At 36.4% G+C, this 23,368-nt stretch overlaps 1 protein-coding gene across 6 annotated transcripts; it reads left to right on the top strand.

The window, feature by feature from the left end:
- Nucleotides 1-854: 854 nt before the first annotated feature.
- yrk (Yes-related kinase) lies at nt 855-22,129 on the top strand. 6 transcript variants are annotated; one of them, XM_065291036.2, is made up of 14 exons: nt 855-1,019; nt 9,426-9,462; nt 10,900-11,181; nt 11,295-11,397; nt 12,009-12,107; nt 12,199-12,302; nt 14,178-14,327; nt 15,036-15,200; nt 15,466-15,621; nt 17,336-17,515; nt 17,620-17,696; nt 19,876-20,029; nt 20,334-20,465; nt 21,122-22,129. In XM_065291036.2, the coding sequence occupies exons 3-14, from the start codon at nt 10,944-10,946 to the stop codon at nt 21,328-21,330; spliced, it is 1,767 nt and encodes a 588-aa protein (XP_065147108.1). In that variant the 5' UTR covers nt 855-1,019; nt 9,426-9,462; nt 10,900-10,943; the 3' UTR covers nt 21,331-22,129. The 6 variants fall into 6 exon arrangements, with proteins under 6 accessions (XP_065147108.1, XP_065147106.1, XP_065147105.1 ...); XM_065291034.1 differs by lacking the exon at nt 15,466-15,621 and having other exon boundaries at nt 856-1,019; nt 9,430-9,462; nt 10,903-11,181; XM_065291033.1 differs by lacking the exon at nt 15,466-15,621 and having other exon boundaries at nt 856-1,019; nt 9,430-9,462.
- The last annotated feature ends 1,239 nt before the right edge of the window (nt 22,130-23,368 follow it).

The raw sequence follows: 23,368 nt of genomic DNA, 5'->3' as shown, positions 1-23,368 counted from the left end.
GTGCTTTGTATTTGAGTCATATGTTGGCATACACTTAGGTTTGTCTATGTATATGGATGATTGACTCATAAGATTTGTACATTTTAGGTTATTTTTAATACTAATGTTTGAAGGGGGTCATTTACCCCCAAATTAAAAAAATATTTTTATAAATTATCTTCGATAATTTCTTTGTTTAAAAGAACAACATTGCCCCCTTTTGACTTCTATTGTAAGTACAGAAAACCATACAATTTTTTTTAAATATCATCTTTTGTGTTATACAGAAAAAAGAGTCAAATACAAATTTGGAAAAGCCATGACGGTAAATAAATGATGACAGAAATTTTACTTTTGTATGAACTGTCCCTTTAAGGGAAAGTATATTTCTTGTATTTCTAGTAATGTAATGGAATTCTGTAATATAGTCGTTGATTCTCATCAAATATTTCAAAATTTTTAATCTTCACTAGGTCTTGCTGTCACAACTAAGTTAGTCAAAGATACAATTATTCACCTGTCATAACTGCACAAACATGAAACAACCGCCAGAGGGCGGCAACCTGTCGAGAAACATTTTGGCAATTACTGTTAACCAAACCAAAACTGATACCTGACAGTGGCTATGGTGCCCGACATGGTGTGTTTTGTCACAATATGCACGTAATAATCAATGCCATTAATTTGACATAAACTAGCATCTTTGAAACACAATACATGTTATTTAGTGTCAGCACATGACACCGCCTCGCTAAAGCGTGAAGTATTTACCAAACAACAATGGTTTCCGGGAAATAATTTGAATATGTACAATCTGCTGGTCCGTGCTAAGAGAAGGTGGAGTCAGACAGCATCGCCTGTAGCGGAGATCGCGCTGAATTCAGCCCTTCCGGACACAGCGTGACTAGAGCGAGCGCATCCGCGGCTGCAGCGCGCCGCACGCACTACAGTGTGTGTCTGATACTAGGGCAGACGCGCACTGATTGACAATATCAAGCTCTGTTGGACTTAAACTATCGGTGCTTTAGAGTTTCTTGAAGGTGGGTAATAAATATGTTAAATTGTTGTAAATCATTTTTACTTGGTGTGCATATAACATTAACGCTAGTTAACATGTAGGATATGTAACGGTACGTCCCACGTTAGTGGCAAATTCAGTTGTGACTTTAAGAAATAAACTACCGGTACATTTGTGACGTTTTCTGGGCACAGTTGACAGTAACGGGAATCGTTTGTTGCCTCCGGTCCATGGTGTGCAACTTCTAGCATGGTGAATTTGTATGTTTTAGGTGTGTTGTATGGTGTATGTTGTGTTGGTGTGTGTATTTTATGTTTTTTTATTGTGTAACTTCATTATTGTGTTGTATATTTGGCGCAGACAGAAACATAGCCTATATTTTCTGTAAAGTTAAAGCGGTCAACAGTGAAAGACCTGTTGGTGGGAAGCTGTTCATTGCCATAGTAGTGATGAACTGACTGAAAGAACAATTAAACAATTGTAAAAAGTGCAATATAAATACAAATGAATTGAAAGTAGAGATAATAAGAGTCTGCTGTTATTTTAGAGAAGCTTAAAACACATGAAATTGACAGATAGACTGAGATCTTTAATAGATGTAAATGAGTAAAGAATTCTGTAGCACATAACATGGACACCATGTCACAGTTTAGACTTGAACATTTAAAAAAGTTATTAAGCCCACTCAGCTCTGACTCTTAGCTAAACCAAGAAACCTATATCTGTCAATGCTGTGGGAACTACATAAATAAGATAAGAGCGCAAGACAGTGAGAGCTTGAGCAGAGGTGCTACTGTGGTTTGAGAATATGGGTTTTCTGATGGTAAAAGAGTTTCAGTCTCTGATGTTTATTTTTTATAGTATGCACTATTAGTTTATTTATAATGCTTTCTAAAGTATGAGGTATGGGTATGAGGCCTGCTCAGGGTTTCTTGTCTTTACAAAACATCAGGTAGGCCCTGTCTCTCGTGTCATCAACTTTTAAGTTTGTATTCTCTCGGTATGTTTATAGCATGTTGGTTTTGGTGTATGGCACCACTTGTCATTTCACAAAGAATTGATTCCAAGAATTTAGGGGAAACTACACTGAAAATGACGATCAGCAGTCGTGACGTGTTGAAATCTTTTTGTCGCAAGTAAAACTGGCATTAAAACGCTTATGGATTAACAAATAACAGTGATAATAGTATATATTATCTATGAGTGAAAAACAGATTGGAATGTCAATACAACTAGATTAGGCCATAGACTTCATCACTTCCTGTTCTGTAGAAGGTCACTTCCTGGCTGCACTCCCCTGGCGCTACAGAAGGAAGTGGGTGCGGTTGTCCGGTAAAATTGTCCGAAATGCAACTTGGTAAAATTGACCAGTAAATGAAGTATTGTTTTCTTATTGGGGGACAGCTCAGCACCTGTGAAACACAGATTTGCCTCTGGCCAATGGGCAATTACATTAAGAAAGAAAGGAATACAAGTATTTTTGATCGCTAGTCGCTAGTTATTTTTTGTTTAGTTTTTGTTCCGTTCATTACCATAATGACCCCTATGACTCAGAATTCACGTTGTGGAAAAATAAATCTGCTTTATCAAAGGTTAAAAGGCTAAAATACTGGCTCTAAAAGTTCTCTTCGTGGAATTTAACTCTGGAGGAAATTGACATCATGTGGAAAAAGGAAGTTGGTGTGTTTGTGACACCTGACTTTCTGTTCCCAAGGCACGCTTTGCTATTGTTCTCTCTCTCTCTGTCTCTCTCTCTTTCTCTTTCTCTCTCTCTCTCTCTCTCTCTCTCTCTCTCTCTCGCTCTCGCTCTCTCTCTCTCTCTCTCTCTCGCTCTCTCTCTCTCTGTCTGTCTGTCTTTCTCTCTCTCTGTCTCTCTCAATCGTAATATTTATTTCTGTTTCACTTCACAAGGTCTATGTACAGGCCGAAGTTTTGTCTGCTTGCATGCTACTGTCAGTAGTTTAAGTGTGAGTGTATGCGTGAGGATTGTGACTTGTGTCCTATCACTCCGGTTCCACTCACACAAGTTTTCCTGTTAGTGTGAAGGGAACTTCCTTTTCCTAAGAATTGGGGATAAGGGGAGGTAAAGGATGGAGGAGCTCCAGGAAAGCGAGAGTGAAAGGCTTAAAACTAAACTCGAGAAAAAGACTGTTGTCATCCGTCATAGTACATGGCAAAATGGTGCGAACGTTAACCTTTGTATTTGTGTCAATATTAACTGTGTTACACAATTTAGTTAAGACGACCAGGAATGGTGTGCGAGTTTATCAGAAGTTTGTTCAGCATGTCGCAAAGTGTCTGTGTGAGGTGTGAACCACTGAATTTCAGCACTCGTAGTTGCCATCATATTTGCTGCACATCGTTGTTCTGCCACACTTTCTCACCTTCCTCTTTGCAGTTTTCAACACAGATGTATCTATCATGTCAGAGCGAGGCATCTCACTCCATCTTGAATCCAAAAAGGTGTTGTACTAAAACACTCAGCAGTAACCTGTACAGTATGCACTATGATTAAGAGCATGGCCTAAACATGGTCTTTGCAGTTGCTGTTGGTTAGCCCTCAAACCCTCAAATGCAACTTCCTTCTATCGACACACAGCTGTAAATGCCATAGTTGATGAGAATATGAGAAAACACTGTGACACAAATGGGCCTACTGGTGGGCACATGGGTGCTTTTATGTTGTTATCGATCCTCAGAATTCAATCCCTTTCATTTTGTCATCATTAATTCAATGTGTGGTTGATTTTTTTATGTAAAACTGTGTATTTAGTTTTTCTAATGCTTGTCAGTTGGCAACTCACTGATGGTGACTCTTTTTTCGCACCCATGTCTCTCTTTGAATGTGTGAGAGACAACCATTTCTAATGCAAGTCATGTGGTGTCTTGTATTTTAGTTTAGACTATTTTTAACACGACGGGGGTTACAGTTCAGATCACTTCTTTTTACTTCAGAACTTCGTTGTGCACAAGTGTATGTTGTGCATCTTGAAATGCTTCATGCGAACTTGGGTATGTTCGCAGTCGGTTTGAAAAAATCTGTCCTAAGTCTGTAAAATGAAGAACTAGCTTATATCGATGACATCATTTTCAAACTTTATATGTGGTTTTACTTGAAAATGTTAACACAGCACGGTCTGGACCAAAAGTATTACGTGAAAAAGGAGAGGGAGTGGAATCAGATGTGTACAGTATTTTTACTTTATTAAAGCACATTTTTCAAGTATCTGTACTGTAGGTACACTCTGAAAATGCAGATTTTTATATTTGACCCCAACAATGGGTTAAAACAACCCAGTATTTACAGTCGAAACAACCCAGCATGGGTTAAATTACCTTTTTTGACCCAATGCTGGGTTGAAAATATGTTTTACTTTTATTTCAACACATTTTTAAGCATCATACTTTTTATTCAACAACATTAAATATCTTTTAATACTTAATTATTAACTAAAATAGTTTTAACCCCACTGCTTGGTTATTATAACCCATGGTTGCACCAATGTTGGGTGTAACTAGTTACTAAGTAATTCGTTACTGTAATTTAATTAGGGGATGCATGGGCAAAAGTAAAATTTTTCAAGAAAGCAATTTTAAAAAGATGTTTTAGACAGAGATATATTTTTGCTGTCTGTTACTCACAGTGTGGTCTATCAATACCAAGTTTTGAACAAGTGTAAAACGACTTCAGTATAATTTCACTTTGAACATAGGGAGCACATTGTTACTTTTGACCCTGTCAGCATGGACGAAAGTAACACACAGGCAGATCAGAAGTAACACAACAGAACAAGATAGATTTTTGTGTTACACTTGTTATAAGTAAATATACATATGACTGTGTTAATATGTAACTGCAAACATAATTTGTCTTTGAAAAAAATAATGAAATTACATTTTCATTTTAAACTTGAAAATGTTTCAAAAGCAACCGACAAACTTGAATTGATGAGTATAACACATTTTTCAACAGTATGAACACTATGAAAATTAAATGAAATCAAATTAGAATAATATACATTTTCAACGTAATGAACAGTATTAGCAGCGGGACAAAAGTAACAAGTTCCCGACAGAAACTCTTGACATTCAAACACGATTTACCTTTATTTTGAAAAACTCTGAGGAGTCAAACTTCAGGATGTGTTAGAGCACTAAATATCCTGTAGATTGATCAGTACTTTAACACATGAAACACAACGTGTTATAAAGAAAAAAAATGACCGCTTTAGGAATTTACTTATCATGGTTGAAAACACCTTTCCGGACCTAGACGTCCAAAATGGTGAGAAAATAACACAATATTTGTCAGCTCTGTCAAGGTTTGCGTGCTAAAGATGCTGTCATAGTTTGAAATGCAAATGTTATCGGGGCTAAGAGAAAATTGCTTTGTTACTTTCGTCCCGCGTAACTTTCGCCCCTTCTGATTTAATTTATCTTAATACTGTGTATAAACTGTAGAACAATTATATATAATATAATAGTCAACTTAACACCAAAATTTAAAGTCGTACATTTAAATGCATGTTTTTTATGTATCCTTGTCATTTTAAATACTTTGGTGAGTTAATAAAAATAATAGTAACACTCTAATGTAGTTTCCAATTATCACTATTAACTGGTTTGTTATTAGCCTTAATATTACTGAGATATGGCTGTTTATTAGTGTTTAAAAAGCACATATTAAAGTTGCAATGAAAGTAAAATAAAAAACTGTAATTTGTTTTGTAATATTGTGGTATTTTTTACAAATGATTTATCTGTGAGCTTCATTAATCTATTAAAATTCATTTGCCCTCATAATCTTTAATCAAAAATGCAAATCTCCTCCCCTCCTAAAAACGATCTCTCTTTACTTCCGGTCATAATGTCGTGGGGTCCAGGAGAATATCGCTGTGATTAGCAATTAGCAACACGAGCGACCCAACTTCAAATGATCCAATCAGATCTCGATGGACAAAATCAAATCCAGCCCTGCCTTATTTCATTTCAGAGGCCGGTTTTACTCGGATACACGTCACCACGGAGAAAATTAGGCAATTGATACTTGCGTTTCATGGTGACTTTAAATGCCTGATTCTGCACTCTAAAAAATATTGGGTTGTTTTTAACCCAGGGCTGGGTAACTATTGGACAGAACACATTTCTGGATTAAAATTATCCAAATAATGGGTTGTTTTAACCCAACTGCTCGGTTGTTTCAACATGGTTACTTGGGTCATTTTAACTCAGAAATGTGTCCTGTGTTACTAGTGAGAACTGGACCTTAAAAATAATAATTTATTCAAGCCGATTCAAGCATATCTTTGTACCATTTACTAAATAAGATTTAGAAAGCAATTAGTAATAAGTTATTAAATACATTTTGGTGAGAGTAATATACCTAATTACATGATTGAAGATGTAATTAGTTACTAGTAGTTCATTACTTTTTTTGAGTAACTTTTTTTTGAGTAACCCAACACTGCACTGTAAAAATATAGCATCAAAAATGGGTCAAAAGTCAATTTAACCTACTATTTTAAATTTTGCTTGTGAAAATTTTTCATAACTTATAAAATCAAGTTGAAATTGTTCAACTTAATTTTTTAAGTTAAAGTAAAAAATATGTTGATTTGACAAAGATGCACAATATTTTTTTACAGTCTGATAACAACAACCAAATATTAAGTAATATTTAACCAAGCATTGGGTAATTTTTAACCCATCTGTCTGTTCTGTCCAATACCCAACGCTGGGTTGAAAATAACCCAGCATTTTTTTAGATAATAAGATCTTACTAGATTTTAATTAATTCAGGTATTAAAGGTAAAACCAACTTTTTAATGAAATGTAGTTGAGTAAAAAGTACCGTATTATGCATCGAAATGTATAGTAAAGTAAAAGTTTGCCAAAGAAAAGCACTTTGATAAAGATAATTGAAAAAAATACTTGAGTACTTTACACATATCCAGTCATATACAGGTATATAGCAGAATGAAATGATGATTTACCAGATCTGAAGTGCACAGTTACAGAGAGGAACAAGGCACATGTCTTTAAATGCAAACATTTACATTAAAAACAAGCTTATGTTTTCATTGAAATCATTGAAATGTTTTGCATGATCATAAAAACCTTTTGATTCGAAGATGTAAATATTTCAAATTAATTTTGTAGACAAAAAATAGACATTCATGCAAACATATTACTTTCTTACATTAAAGTGTTCACCATAAAAGTCATGTTTTTAGGTAATGTGTTTATTTATTTAAATAAATGAAATGCTTTTTGATTATATCTACATGATATTGGCAGGTTTTTATTAGTTCATTGGCAAAGATTGTGTTGTTTAACCAGCCAACTCTACCTGTATTTACAGTAAACAGAAAATGCTGCTAAAGATATACTTTTCATGGTCTACCCATATCTATTTGCTTTTATATATATATATATTTATATGTATATATTTGCTTTTGTATATATAGGCTTCGTCCAAATACCCACACTTGCGGTCTTGGCCACTTGAGAGTGCACGCGACAGGAAGTAAGCGCACAAGACTGTCCCATAAACTGGCAAAGTCCAATGCCCTTTATCTATACTAAACCCACACTATCTTGAATACCACTTTGGGTGGTATTCAAGGCTAAGCGTATCCCATCATGCATTATGTTCTGGATGTAAATCGTGAGACTTTTGCCCAAACCTCAGGAGATGGTTTTAATTGTAATTTATAAATAGATAGTTTGGTAGTAAAACAAAAAGTGTTGCACATTTCATTTTTGCAAACATTGTTATGTATTTTGTAAAACATCTGCAACTAACTTTATCACATAATTAGAAATAACTTTAACTGTGCCGTTTATTCAGGGACTGCTGAGTAAACAATAAACTTAACAAAAGCTGCTGCATTCACAAAAGAGTTTTTTTTACCAGTGCAAGGAATTCTGCTTCTATTAGTTTCAGATAAGTGTCAGGGTTTCCCGCAGAAAATGTGTTAGTTAAGGTGGTAAGGTTGTGCCGGTGGGCGGGCCGGGGGCGTGGCAATCAAAGGGGCAAGGCGTACGCGTCATGATGAAAATATTTTTATTTAAAACACCCAAATTAAACTCAACTTTGAAGAAACTATGACAGAAAATACACATACTAGATTATTAATTAATTAAATGTTTTATCAACAGGCTAGTTATCCTCCAGACAGTGACGGACCATGTCTTTCTCTCATTTCGGCCATGTGGCGCAGCCCGCTCGCGGTGTGAAGCGCGTCCACGCTATTCTCCGAGATGCACTTGACAGCCTTTTGTGCAGCGAAATTTTTTTTTTTTTTTGGACGACCTAGTTAAGGTGGTAGGGTATCCCAGCTTAGGTGGGCCGCCCGAACTGAAAAGTGCTGCGGGAAACCCTGAGTGTAAATAATAATCTTTAAGTTCAGCAAATGTTAATTTCAGAGTGTTTATGTGTTCATTTTATTTAAAGAAAACTTAAAATATATATTTTAAGTAGCCTAAATAAAAAACGAATACATTTTTGGTGCAAATTGCTGCCACTACCTTGATAAACGTTTTAAGTGTGTCACATCGGGTAAAAACTAGAGCACTTTGGCCAAATACAGTAAAAAATAAGCCATGTAAATAGTCAAGTGCAAAGACCGCAAGTGTGGGTATTTGGACGCAGCCTAACTTGTGTATTGGGGTTTGTTAAATGGAGCACAATGAAGCAATTTTCAGCCCTTTTCAAACTTTTATAAATATTTGATGGAATAGAGCTTCTAATATGTTCGTTCTTTTAATTTTTAGTTTTCTACATTAGCAAATATCAAGACTGCACACAAATATTTAAATTTAAGGTCTTAAAACACATTAAAAGAAAATCAGTTGCGATTATTGTATATTTTATAAAAATGTTTGTGTTTGTGTGGTTTGTTCGTGCTGTTTCTATACAAACCTTAATGTTTATCTAAAACACTCATAAGGCAAAGGTATTTTTTTCCTGTAAAACAGTGGAAATGAGTTTGTGTTGTGTACAGTATGTGTTGGCTCTTGCAGCTGGACCCTGTTTTCACCCAGCAGGAAATGGGGGAGGCTTTAATGGGCCGGACAGGAAACACTCGCATAACTGACATCCTGTTGATCCACTGATGGTCAGTCTGATAGGAATATAGGACATAGCTTTACAGCATGAGGGTTTATGTTGAGCACATGCGCACATTTTGAAGGGAAATTTTAACAGAGATAGAACTTCCCTTTTTTTCTAGACAGGAAAAGAAGAGGAAGCAGCATAAAAAAGTGCGAAGTCAAAAATTCTGAAGTATTTTCACTTTCTTTCTTTCTTTCTTACTTTCTTACTTTCTTACTTTCTTACTTTCTTACTTTCTTACTTTCTTACTTTCTTTCTTTCTTTCTTTTGATGGTTGTCTTTATATTTTGCTCTTTCTGTCTTTCTCCCCAGGAAGATGTTATATATGGAAAGCTGAGCTGTGGATCTGGTAAGAGATCCGATTATTCCAAACTCCGTTATAAACTCCAAACTTACCCTAATTATATATACACCTCAAGTTTACTATACAGCAACAAATAGTATAAAATCATACATTAACACACATGACACGAGACTTCTATATTAACACAGCCCTACCTAAGTATTTGAAAACGTAATAATGTATTTATGGCATTCAAAGTACACAAGCACATCTTCAACCGAAACCTTTCTCCAAAAGATACCATATCTAAGTTTTAAATAGTACAATATCCTGTCCAAAATGTCTGGTGGTCAAATGTAATGGCCCACATCCTTTCAGGCCCGCTGTGCACTCTCAGAAAAAGGGTACAACGGCTGTCACTAGTACAGTTCCTTTTGTAAAGACCATAATATGTTTCATTTAGGCACAAATATGTATAAATTTGGTACCAATATGAACCTTTAAGGTACTAATAATATGCATTTGTTTAGGTAAAAAGGTATACTTAAATGGGTACCACCCCAGTGACAGCTTTTGTACCTTTATTTCTGAAAGTTTAGTATATCACTTAATACGGTTGTGAAATGACAAAATTAACTACACTATAAAAATGGCTGTTTTTTAACCCATGCTGGGTAAATTTTGGACAGAACACACAACTGGGTTAAATTAGTTTTGACCCAACTGCTGGATTATTATAATTGTGCATAACAACAACATTTTGAACCCATCATTGGCAAATATTTTACCCAGCATGGGTTACAAACATTGGCGGCTCGTGACTGCTCATCCGAGGGGCGTTCATTCAAAGTAAGTGTTCGGAGTGTCATGTATGTTGCTTGCATTTTCAAAATATGTGTTTGTAGCGTCATGTGAACCATGTGCGTCACGTGTTTTGTCAAAATAAGTGCCTGCTGCACACGCATCAAAACCATTTATGATAAAAGAGACGCTTACGTTCACAAAATACACGCAAGACACTCCCTTAACAGTAAACTCTGATTACGCATGAGATTATACGAGTATCTGGCAAACGTGAGCGTCTCTTTTATCATAAACCCTTTAGACGCGTCTGCAGCAGGCACTTAATTTGACAAGACACGTGATGCACATAGGGTCTCTCGATGCAGAACACATATTTTGATAAAAGAACCACACACACGACGGGCTACATACATGTTGTGACGAACTTCGCCTTGAGCTCCCTCGAAAAAAGAAGTCACCGGCCACCACCGGTTATAAATAACCCAGACATTTTTAAAGTGTACTTAATCATATTTATAAAAAGCTATGTTTGTCTGTCAGGGTTTGTGATTTTAAAACACCTCAATTATAAACATAAAAAACTCAGACAATAATAGACTAAGTATCATGTTTTATTTTTTTGTACATTCATTCGGAGTGTGTTTCTTCTAATCTACATTATACATAATGACATTCTTCTGTTCTTGTTTCTATGGGCAGAAGCTCTGTTTCCAGGGTGATGAGCTGTGCTCTTTAAAAACATTATGGGCTGCGCTTGCTGTAAGCAGAAGAAGACCGGAAAATCGTCCACAGGTTACAATCCCAACTCGTGTGACATAGGCAATGGGACCCAGTCATCAGACCCAATGCGCTACATTGCGGACCCCACCAACTCCAGTAACCAGGGCCCAATGCTTATCCCCAACTTTAATGATTTTCAAAACCCAATCCAATCTGGCTTCTCATCCAACCCGATTCAGTCTCGCCCAGCCGCCATCACAGGTGCGTGTACAAAGTGTGATTCAAAGTGTAATTTTCTGTAGCTGCTCCATAATGAGACACACGGATGATGTAGTGTAACTTCCTCTACTGAAATAAAGTGTTTGTGTATGCAGGAGGAGGTGTAACGCTCTTTATAGCCCTCTACGAATATGAAGCCCGTACAGAGGATGACCTGAGTTTCCAAAAAGGAGAAAAGTTCCATATTATCAACAACACGTGAGTTTTACACCAACAACTGCGTAGCAAGTACATATTTGGAGCTGAGACTATTTTTCCTCCAAAGTAAAAGAAACAATCCGTTGCAATAAAGGGTTTATAGAGGAACCAGTTACCATTATTTACTCAACAATGCAATTTCCATGTAGTGACGTGTATACAAATAGCACTTCCCATTCAGTATCTGATTAAATCTAGATGATTTAACTAGTTTATAATCTACACTTTTATGGTTGGTTTTATATTACGTTTAGGCTAACAAACAACCATTTGGATGTTAAAGTTTATAATAGTTCTCATTTACCCAATCCAGTTATTTTACATACAGTATATTACTTATGGCCGTTAAAATTTTCAATGCAATAAAATAGAGGCACAGTTGCGATTTGCAGCAGAAACACTTCTAGTGTGAAAGCAGTTACTCTGCAGTAAAGATGTTTGCCCTTTTTTAAGCATATCCACAAAAGTCAAAATAACAACTTTTTGCTTCATCTTTCTCAGTTTCTCCGTTCTCTCTCTCTCTATTGCATGCTTTGTATCGTATTCTTTGTTGACGGTCTGATGGCTTTCTGCTGCTATATATTGTTTGATCTATCTTTGCCCATCCACAGTGAGGGTGACTGGTGGGAGGCCCGGTCATTAGACACAGGGAACTCGGGGTACATTCCCAGTAACTATGTGGCCCCTGTGGACTCAATACAAGCTGAAGAGTGAGTTACACACAAACATACTATTTCATATAAAGTATTTACCATCACCGTTTCAAATACGTCTTATGTGTGTGTGTGTATAAATGTGTAGATGGTATTTTGGGAAGATGGGTCGGAAGGATGCAGAACGGCAGTTGTTAGCCCAAAACAATCCCAGAGGGACATTTTTAATACGAGAAAGTGAGACAACGAAAGGTAAATGGTTTAGCATTGAATGTATCAATGCATGTGTTAACTTGATGGTGTTGGAATAGTAATGGATGTGTGCCGTCTTCCTAATCTTTGGATAAAAGTGCCTGTTAAATGTTATGTAAATTTAAATGTGTGTTTTAGTCATGACTCTTAAGCTGAAGTCACACCTAAGGACTTGCTAAAACATTCTAAGATTGGACTCGACACACATAAAGGGTGTTTCTTGAATTTTTATCTGTGATTGTAAACAAAGACTGAGTGCAATGGTAAAAGAATAGGCATGATTAGTCGTTATTACCAAATTACATTCATAATCTGTGTGAAATCATTAGGTGTGTCCTAAGCTTTAAAGGGATAATTCGGCCAAAAATGATATTAAACCCATGATTTACTCACCCCCAAGCTGTCCGAGTTGCATATGTCCATCGTTTTTCAGACAAACACATTTTCGGATATTTTAGAAAATGTTTTTGATCTTTCAGTTGATTAAATGTAATGTTACGGGGTCCATGACCTTCATGTCCAAAAAAGTGCGTCCATCCTTCACAAAATAAATCCAAACGGCTCCAGGATGATAAACAAAGGTCTTCTGAGGGTAATCCGTGCGGTGTTGTTGTAGAAATATCCATATTTAAAACTTTATTAACGTAAATAACTACCTTCCGGTAGCTCCACCATCTTAGACTCCTCTGTATTCAGGAGAGAGTATTAGCGTAGTGTACGCACTTTTCTTAGTGACGTATGACAAATTTGGAGGGCGGGGGCACAGAGCAGCAGCAGAGTAGCCTCCGTAGGCTGCGTAAGCTCTCATCCTGAATGCGGACGCGACTAAGATGGTGGCGCTACCGGATGGTAGTTATTTTAGTTTATAAAGTTTTAAATATGGATATTTCTACAACAACACCGCACGGTTTACCCTCAGAAGACCTTTGTTTATCATCCTGGAGCCGTTTGGATTTATTTTGTGAAGGATGGACACACTTTTTTAAACTTGAAGGTCGTGGACCCCGTAACATTACATTTAATCAACTGAATGATCTAAAACATTTTCTAAAATATCCGAAAATGTGTTTGTCTGAAAAACGATGGACATATGCAACTCGGACAGCTTGGGGGTGAGTAAATCATGGGTTTAATATCATTTTTGGCCGAACTATCCCTTTAAGGTCATCATGAGTTTAAGGTCTTCTGGGCATTTTTTTTTAACACTGATCAATTGATAGTACAATGGCAAAAAAATTGATCTGACATTAGCAACACAAAGTGTGTTGTTCTTAAAATAACACAGAGATGTGTTAAGTTAAGGACGACACATAAGATGTGTTATTTTAACACATTCGTTTTAAGAGTGTAGGTTGCTTCAGAGACATACATTATTAAAAAGTATTCAATACAACAATGCAACAGTAATGAAATACTAATGCATCTTTAAAAATCAAAAATTGTATCTGTTAACATTATTCAAAGGGATAGTTCACCCAAAAATGAAAATTCTGTCATCATTTACTCACTCTTGTGTTGTTACAAACCGATCATGAGGCCCATTCACTTCCATAGTATCTTTTGCCTACTATGGAAGTGAATGGGCTCATGATCGGTTTGGTTTCAAACAGTCCTCAAAATATCTTCCTTTGTGGTCATCAGAACAAAGAAATGTATACATGTTTGTAACAACATAAACATTAGTAAATGATGACAGAGTTTTCATTTTTGCGTGAACTATCCCTTTAATACACTTGAACTAAAGTGAACAAAGCTAATGCATTAACTAATGTTAACAAATACAAGCTTATTGTAAGTGTTCACTTGTTGAATATTAATCAAGTGGTCAACCATGTACATCCTTAATTTGACAGTATCTTTCTGACATATCTTTAGGTGCATACTCTTTGTCCATCAGAGACTGGGATGATGCAAAAGGGGATCATGTCAAGCACTATAAAATTAGGAAGTTAGATAATGGTGGATATTACATCACAACTAGGACACAGTTTGACACTGTCCCGCAGCTGGTGGAGCATTACCAAGGTCAGTAAATTTAAGACACAACCCAAGCATACCACAATTTTTAGCATGCATGAAAGCAGATTTAAAAGATTTCTGTATATAGATTTTTATCAAAGGGTTATCTTACAATTCAGCATCATTTATTGGCTGTATGTGATGTGCATTTATTTACGGGGAACAAAGTTGCCAAAAGGTTAGTTTATCTTCATGTCTATTTATTTTCATCTTTGATTTCCTCTTTTTTTGCTTATTTGACTTCTGCTTTGATCAAACGCATCATTTGTGTCACTTTCTGTTGGTGATCCTCCTACTCAACCTGTCAGTCTGGTGCAACAGTATCAGTCTTCCTGTTTCACTACAGTAGAAGTCTGCATTTAGTTACACCTACACACACGTACACTCTCATGCATATATACAAATGAGCAAAAAAAATCATTAAAAGTTGATTAAAAAAAAAGAAAACCACAAAACCTCGACTTGCGCAGGCAGTCAAACCATACACACGATGAAATCTTGTCACCAATGTTATTAAAACAGCTCTGTCACCCTCTGCTGAGACTCATTTTGTCTATGTGTGTGTTATGTGCATGTTGTCATGTGATAGTGAGTGCTTTTATCTGATATGAGCAGCGTAACTGTAAATGTTTTATGTTGTCTGACATCTATGTTTTTTTTTGCATCTTTGTCTATCCTTTTTACTATCGATTCCTTTCATTTCGTGCTCTTCAGAGCGTGCAGCTGGACTTTGCTGCCGTTTGATTGGCAGCTGTAGGCGGGGCATGCCTAAGCTGGCAGACCTATCAGTGAAGACTAAAGATGTTTGGGAGATACCCAGGGAGTCACTACAGCTCATTAAAAAACTGGGCAACGGGCAGTTTGGTGAAGTGTGGATGGGTATGAAGCACTAAAAACGTGGGAATACTGTATATTGCAGGAGGAAGGGAACAGACATTGCACGCCTTACTGCCCCCCGACTACTTAACAGTGCCTTGCAATAAATAGTCAACCCATTAATCAGTTGGTCAGTACAAGACAATGGATGTCAGGGAAATAATGTAAGGCTGTACTGTTTTGTTCTCTTCTTCTGAATCATCTAACTTTGCATGCCACCCTTCTTTCTCCAATCCATCCCCCCACCCCTTTTTAACACTCTTAACAGGTAGTAATGATGGTTTATGTTGCTACTTGACTAAAGCCTGTCCAAACGCCACGCCCCAAACAATGGGTTTAGGGCGAGATGCCTGGGAAATCCAACGGGAAACGCTGAAGCTCAACAGAAAGTTGGGTCAGGGTTGTTTTGGCGACGTCTGGATGGGTGAGAGGAAAATGACACCCGATGTACATGTCAGCATTTGCTTTTGCCATTTTTTTAAAGCCAGTCATCCCATGGGATGCAAGCATCCCTGGAGTCTAAGTGAATCTTTCCATGCACAATATCTGTTTCAGTGTATAATTTGAGAAGGCATCACCTTCATAACAATTTTCTATTAATTTAAAATGATACGGTGACATGGAAAGAAGTCCCATTGTGGGCCATTCACAAAATGCATCAAGCACAAATGCTTTGTTGGATCCTGCTTTGCATCAGTCTGTGTTCAGTTTAAGGTTCTGAACTGTCGACTTATTTCTTATAGCACTAAAAATATTAAAATATGCTAAAAATATTTGAAGTTCCTCCATTACCTTTCCCTGTTGTCTGCGGTAATCCCAGTTTCCTGTGGCTTTGGTGTGTGGTCTATTTCCCAGATTTCTCTTCATCTGTTTTTCTGTTAGGGATGGGCATATCTGAGTTATTGAATTAATAATAAAACGCAAACATTACATAACGCAATCATCCAATTGGTATAGTTAAGGCAATCTGTGCATGATCATTTTTAGTACGGGACGGCAGTCATCCTTAAAGGGGCCATGGCATGAAAATCTGACTTTTTCCATGTTTAAGTGCTATGATTGGGTCCCCAGTGCTTCTATTAACCCAGAAAATGTGAAAAAGATCAACCCAGTAACTTAGTTTTGGTAAACCATCCTTTGCAAGCACGTGAAAAATTCGGTAAATGAAATTTGGCTCTCCTTATGATGTCATAAGGAGCTCTTATTATAATAATACCGCCCCTTAATCTGCACTATCCAACCACAGCACTGTCATTTAGTGCAGAGAGAAAGAGAAAATAATTCACAGCACAACTGAGTTTCAATTGCATCAAACCACCATCATTGTGATCAGTGACACCCCCAAAACGACACATTTTTGCTCACAGCTACAAAGTGTCAATTTTAACATGCTATAATAAATTATCTAGATGGTATTTTGAGCTAAAACTTCACATGTGTACTCTGGGGACACCAAAGGTTTATTTTACATCAAGTTTACCCAAAAATTTAAATTTTGTCATCATCTATACACCCTCAAATTGTTTAAAACTTAATTTTGATTTATTGAAAAATGTTTGTAACCAAACAGTTTTGGAACACCGTTGACTTTTATAGTATTGTCCTACTTTGGAAGCCAATGTGCTCCTTTTGCTTGATTACAAAAAAAAAATGGTAAAAATAAATGTATACAGGCTTCGAACAACTGCGTTAATGCAGCTGCATAAATGATGAAAGAATTGTCATTTTTCGGTCAACTATCCCTTTACGTATTAGGGGCTGTGTGAATTTTTCTATACAAGAGCTAGACAATGCACAATTCAATGTAGGGTTTTGATATGCTTTTTTCAGAATTGTTTTTAAGAAAGGCTTTTAAAATAACTACTTTGAATTGGGTGTTAAATTGTGTGACTCAAGTGGTGCTAAAAACAAAAGCGAGACCAGATGCGGCAGTTAAAGGCGTTTGTCTAATGCATGCATACATACATACAGTTAAAAAATAGCGCAGTTGGAAACTCCGCCACCACACGCACTGAATATTTAAATGATTTAATACAATGACTACTATGCCCATCCTTACTCTCCATAGCTCTCCTGTCATCTCCGACTATGTTACATCACTGTACATCCAAATGGTTTCTGACACCATATCTTTGTAGGCATGTGGAATGGCACAACTAAAGTTGCAGTAAAGACCTTGAAGCCAGGCACCATGTCTCCAGAAGCTTTCCTGGATGAGGCTCAGATCATGAAGAGGCTCCGTCATGATAAACTTGTACAGTTGTATGCTGTGGTGTCAGAGGAGCCCATCTACATCATCACTGAATTTATGAGTCAAGGTACAGACATTAATAGTACACAGATGCATTCAACTAAGCCACAGAGAAAGAGTGTGGCTACAAATAAAGTTTTTTTTATTTGCTTTGATGTTTCTGTGGTTTAGGAAGCTTGCTAGACTTTCTGAAAGATGGAGAAGGAAGAAGCTTGAAATTGCCTCAGCTTGTGGACATGGCAGCCCAGGTAAAATCTTTTTTATAAGGACAATTTTTAATCATTGTTCACTGCAAAAAAATATTCATTCAATTTACTCAATTTTTTAAGGTAAGTGGTTGCAATCAATTTATTTAAGCTACATTTAAACAAATGTTTTTGTTTTGTTTGTCAAAATTTTTTTGTTTAAATGTATCTTAAGTAAATTGATTGTGACCACTTACCTTAAAAAAATTGAGTAAATTGAATGAATCATTTTTTTCAGTGGGCCAGCCTTTTTGGTGTAACTGTAAGTGGTAATAAAGTAAGATCACATCTTTAGATCTGGAAAGTTTGGGATTAAAGGGACACTCCACTTTTTTGAAAATATGCTCATTTTCCAGCTCCCCTAGAGTTAAACAATCCATTCAGCTGATCTTTGAAGCTAGCACTTTTAGCATTGCTTAGCATAATCCATTGAATCTGATTAGACCAATAGCATCGCACTAAAAAATACCCAAAGAGTTTTTATATTTTTCCTATTTAACACTCTTTTAGAGTTACATGGTGTACTAAGACTGACAGAAAATTAAAAGTTGCAATTTCTAGGCAGATATGGCTAGGAACTATACTCTCATTCTGGTGTAATAATCAAGAACTTTGCTGCTGTAACATGGCTGCAGGAGGCGTAGTGATATTACGCACTGCCCGAAAATAGTCCCCTGCCATTGAAAGTTACTAAGGGGACTATTTTCGGCTGCTGCGTAATATCAATGCGCCTTTTGCAGCCATGTTACAGATGCAAAGTCCTTGATTATTACGCCAGAATGAGAGTATAGTTCCTAGCCATATCTTCCTAAAAAATCTCAACTTTTAATTTTCCCTCGGTCTTAGTACATGATGTAACTACAGAAGAGTCAAGTTTTAAATAGGAAAAATATTGAAACTCTTTGGTTATTTTTTGCGCAATGCTAATGGTCTAATCAGATTCAATGGATTATGCTAAACTATGCTCTAAAAGTGGTAGTGCCAGACTCGGAGATCAGCTGAATGGATTCCAAAAAAAAGGTAAAAATGAGCCTATTTTCAAAAATAGTGGAGTGTCCCTTTAAAGCAATACTCCAGCCAAATATAACAATTTCCCAATGATTTACTCACCCTCAAGTAATTCAAAATACATATCTCCATCATCTCTCACATTTAGAGTTATTTTAGTAAATGTTATTGTTTTCCAAGCTTACAATGGGAGAAAACAGGGATCAGGGAAAAACTTCTTAAAACTGCATCCATCCTTTGAAGAAGTAGTCCACACGGCTATAGGGGTTAATAAAGGTCTTCTGCGGGTAATCTATGCGATTTTGTAAAAAATCCATACATTAAACTTTATAAACTATAATAACCAGCTTCCGGTAACAACGCCCTTTTGGACTCACGCAAGAGTTTTTCCCCGATCCCCGTTTTCTCCCTTTATAAGCTTGGAAAAGCAACACTCTACGGTTCTTCTATGATTACGAGCAAAGAACCACTTTTGGTGCTATATAGCACCGTTTGTTTTTAGAGTGAATAACATTTACTAAAATAACTCCAAATGTATTCGTATGAAAGATGATAGATATGTGTATATCTCAGATTGCTTGAGGGTGAGTATTTCATGAGGTAATTTTGATATTTGTCTGGAGTATCCCTTTAAACATACAATCTTATATTGTATACAAACTGTAAGCAGTCAACACTCTTTAGCTTTTTCTTCAGCTAGATCTGAATATTAGCTGATTAATAAAGATCCCCAGCCATATTTTACATGATTAAGCATTTTTCAGATAACTGGATATAAAAAAAGCATCTGTCTTTCAAGTCGTGTGACTTGAAACCGCCGAAAATATCGCAAACGTGCATATCGCAATACGCATACCACAATGGTTGCAGTAACTGATTTTAAGACTTCAAAAAGATGCAGTCAGCAGAGAGTCTGGTAAAAGCAAAAGTAATGCTGTCTTTTCCCGGAAAGATTGTGACGTATGTTGTTATATAATTTTCATGCTTTTCCAAAATACATTATTTAAATCAATTTTACAAACTTTAAGTATTGCACCACATCATTTAGCAACTTATCGCAGTTTTCTTCAATATCATGCACCCTGTGTGTAGATGTGTGTGTGTGAATTGATCCTTAATTCTAATAAAACTAATATCAATACCACTCTTGTGATGAAAACCTTCTTTCTTGTAGATCGCCGCAGGCATGGCCTATATTGAACGGATGAACTACATCCACAGAGATTTGCGAGCTGCCAATATTCTGGTTGGAGACGGTCTGGTCTGTAAGATTGCAGACTTCGGGCTGGCTAGACTCATTGAGGACAATGAATACACAGCTAGACAAGGTCATTTACAATCTGTAACCTAAAATGAGTTTGAATCTACTCTACATTCCCCTGTTTTCTGAGCATATTTCTGTATTTCAACTTGCCGGGGTGTTTCATTACTATTTATATGATAAAAATCAAACTTTATTTGATCTCTTCCTGTTTCTGTTCTGTTTAACACCAGATCATTATATTAGCCTACTGCACTGCCGCTTTCCTCATTTATGCATTTATTTTAGGCTCTTTTTCTTCAATATGTCATTTCATCGGTTATTTTTAACTGTTAACAAATGTTCTGACTTAACTCATCCTTGTGAAATAGGAGCAAAGTTTCCAATTAAGTGGACCGCCCCAGAAGCTGCGCTTTACGGCAAATTTACCATCAAATCTGACGTGTGGTCTTTTGGTATCCTATTGACTGAACTCATCACCAAGGGCAGAGTTCCTTATCCAGGTGTGTCCTGAATCTGTGTCTGCGTGTACCACTGCAGTCGTATATTCACACTATCTGTTGCTACTTTATTTGTTTTACACATGCGGTCCTATCTCTTGACCTTTCTGACTGTGTAATATGATACGATACGTAGAGGATAATATATACCGGTTGTTATCGCAGAAATAAGCCATGACAGTGTGATCAATGTATCACACTAAAGGGGCTTATTTTACGATAACCAGTACATTATCCCACTTATTTACCTCATAAGTAAGGTGAGGAACGTTAAATATTGATTTGAAATATTTTATTTGCGCATTATTAGCAAATACAGACCTTCCATGAGGAAACCTAGTTTAATTTTGTTTTTAAGATAAGACAAGATGACCTTTAAATGTCATGAACACACTATTTGGTTTAATCTTTTGTAAATATAATGTCATATATGTTATTAAAAGACATATTTATATTTAATTTTTGTGTAATATTAAACTGTACCTGTCAAACTGGTTTACAGCATCCGGGTTACGGTGTGTAATAAGTTTTGAGTGGTTGTGAATACGAGCCGTGTAATAAAATAAAATATTTTCTGAAGCACTTAATTCCCTTCAAAAGGAGTTTCTAAAAAGTTTTCTTTAAAGTTGAAAATCGCTGTTATGTGTGCATCTATGTAGGAATGAACAACAGAGAGGTTCTGGAACAGGTGGAGCGAGGTTACCGGATGCAGAGTCCACAGGGTTGCCCAGCGTCTCTCCACGAGTTGATGGTGCAGTGCTGGAGAAAAGACCCAGACGAGAGACACACCTTCGAGTACCTGCAGAGCTTCCTGGAGGATTACTTTACTGCTACCGAACCCCAGTACCAGCCTGGAGAAAACCTGTGATATACGCATATTATATTGTGTCTGAATTACCTTTACTTTTTATTGCAATACCTCTATAAACTGATCTTGATTCAGGGCCCCCAGTCACAGGTCCCTACTGAACATGCTTTAGTGCATTTCTCATCATGTGCTGTAGTTTGAGAGCTTCTTAATGTGTTTTACTATAGCCTACCGTATTGGAATTGAATGCAAAACTATCGGCATACCTTTGAAAGTGAAGTTAAAATCTTTCCAGTGTGTGCTTCAGATGTAAACCAAAAACAAGATCTTGAATGTATTTGAGAATCTATTTTATGCATGTCTAGGTCAATTTTTTCTAAATGTTTCAACATGTATAGTACCTCTTTTCTGTATTTGTTTCCCCGTACTTTCCTTATGTCAGCCATATTACTTCCTTTTTGGTTTAGTTTTTAGATTCTTGTATCATCTTATTAGGGATTTTTCTATAAAGCACTGATGTACCATAATAAACTTTATTGTGGCTTTAAATGCTGATTTTAAGACAGTATTGATGCTGGCATTCAAATTATAGGACAGGCATTATTCACTTTAGAGCTACCCTTTAAAATGAGAAGAATAACTACTGGTTCTATTTGTTTTCTTCCTGTTTTTTTTACACTGTTTTACATGTTATCATATCTTTATGATTTGGTTATAATTTAAGTGGATATCAAACCTGTGCCTTTATTCGAGGTCAATGATATATGCAGGGATAAGACTGTAAGCATGAATGAAGGAGTGTGTATTACTGTTATGTAATGCTTGTGCCATTTAATTATACAGAGCTTACTAAACCTAACCCATGTGTCTAAAATGTTTATTTTTTTGTACTATGTGCACACTTACAGATAAACACTCTCACGCTCATAAAGAGACACACAAATGTGCGTCAAAGACTAAGAAAAATATTCAATTGGTCATACCATTGCAGGTCATTTGCGTGCTATACTAAATATGTCCACTAGATGGCAGACGAACCATGGGACTGGCAGAATCGCAGGGTGTTTAGTATGCTGTCTTGGTTTATTAATTATCCTGTTGGGGTTTGTAGTCATGATGGTACATTCCGTACCTGCACTGATCTGGCACTTTGTGCTTGCTGCAGATTTGAGTTTTATGTTTCGAAATGAATCAAGCAGATTGTTGCATCTGCATTTTGCTGCAGAATGGAAGTGTGTTCCTCTGCGGATGTGTATTGAGGATAAATTTTTAGCACATCAGACTCTGTTTTCAGATCAGATCTTGCAAGATGCAATAAAACACATTAGTGAGGAATGCAGATATTTAAAAAAAAAGGTGCCAAACTTCGTGCAGGTGCAGATTATTGTGCTTTTGGTTTTGCAGCACAGTTTATTCACCAAATTTGATTTTCAACCCCCACCCCGGCCATGTTGAGGGAAGGTACTAAATTTGGTATTTCAACAATATAATTCAAACTCAGAGCTTAATTCTGGCAAAGAGCTAAATTTCAGTAACATGTCTGTTAAGTTGCATGTGTGTACACATGTAATATCATAATCAGAACAACAAATGAGCTCTCTACCCCGGCCCTCTGGTGTATTAAACCGTAGGCCTACAACTGAATAAGCAATGAAATCAAATAAAACTGCTGTTAGTCACAAAGTGCCGCGGTAGCATACTTTTGGTCATCCAGGGAATTTTCAAGTTAAATGTTTTACCTTTTAAAGGGAATATTGAATGATCTTGGGCTTTGTATCACAGTACATGCTTGTTACATCTTGAGAAAGATGTATGTCATCTGGATCCCTTTATACAGGCTATCAAAACTTTGTCAAATGTACTTTTCTCAAACATCCGAAGCATGCACATTGCTCATATTGACATCCACATTTGATGGCTGTTACACTGTTTATACAGCATTAGAGATCCCTGCATTTTCTTTGTGCATACCAGATATTAAAACCTCTGGGGGTCATTGTTTTTGCCTAAATTAATACATAACTGCATTATTTATAAGTGGAGATTTCTGCAATATAGACATTAGTTTGACACAATCACAGATTATTACAAGGTAGAA

Source organism: Paramisgurnus dabryanus, chromosome 19 (assembly GCF_030506205.2).
Source record: "Paramisgurnus dabryanus chromosome 19, PD_genome_1.1, whole genome shotgun sequence".
NCBI lineage: Eukaryota > Metazoa > Chordata > Actinopteri > Cypriniformes > Cobitidae > Paramisgurnus > Paramisgurnus dabryanus.
The sequence above is the reverse complement of the archived record's forward strand: the minus strand, read 5'-3'. Positions and strand labels throughout refer to the sequence as shown.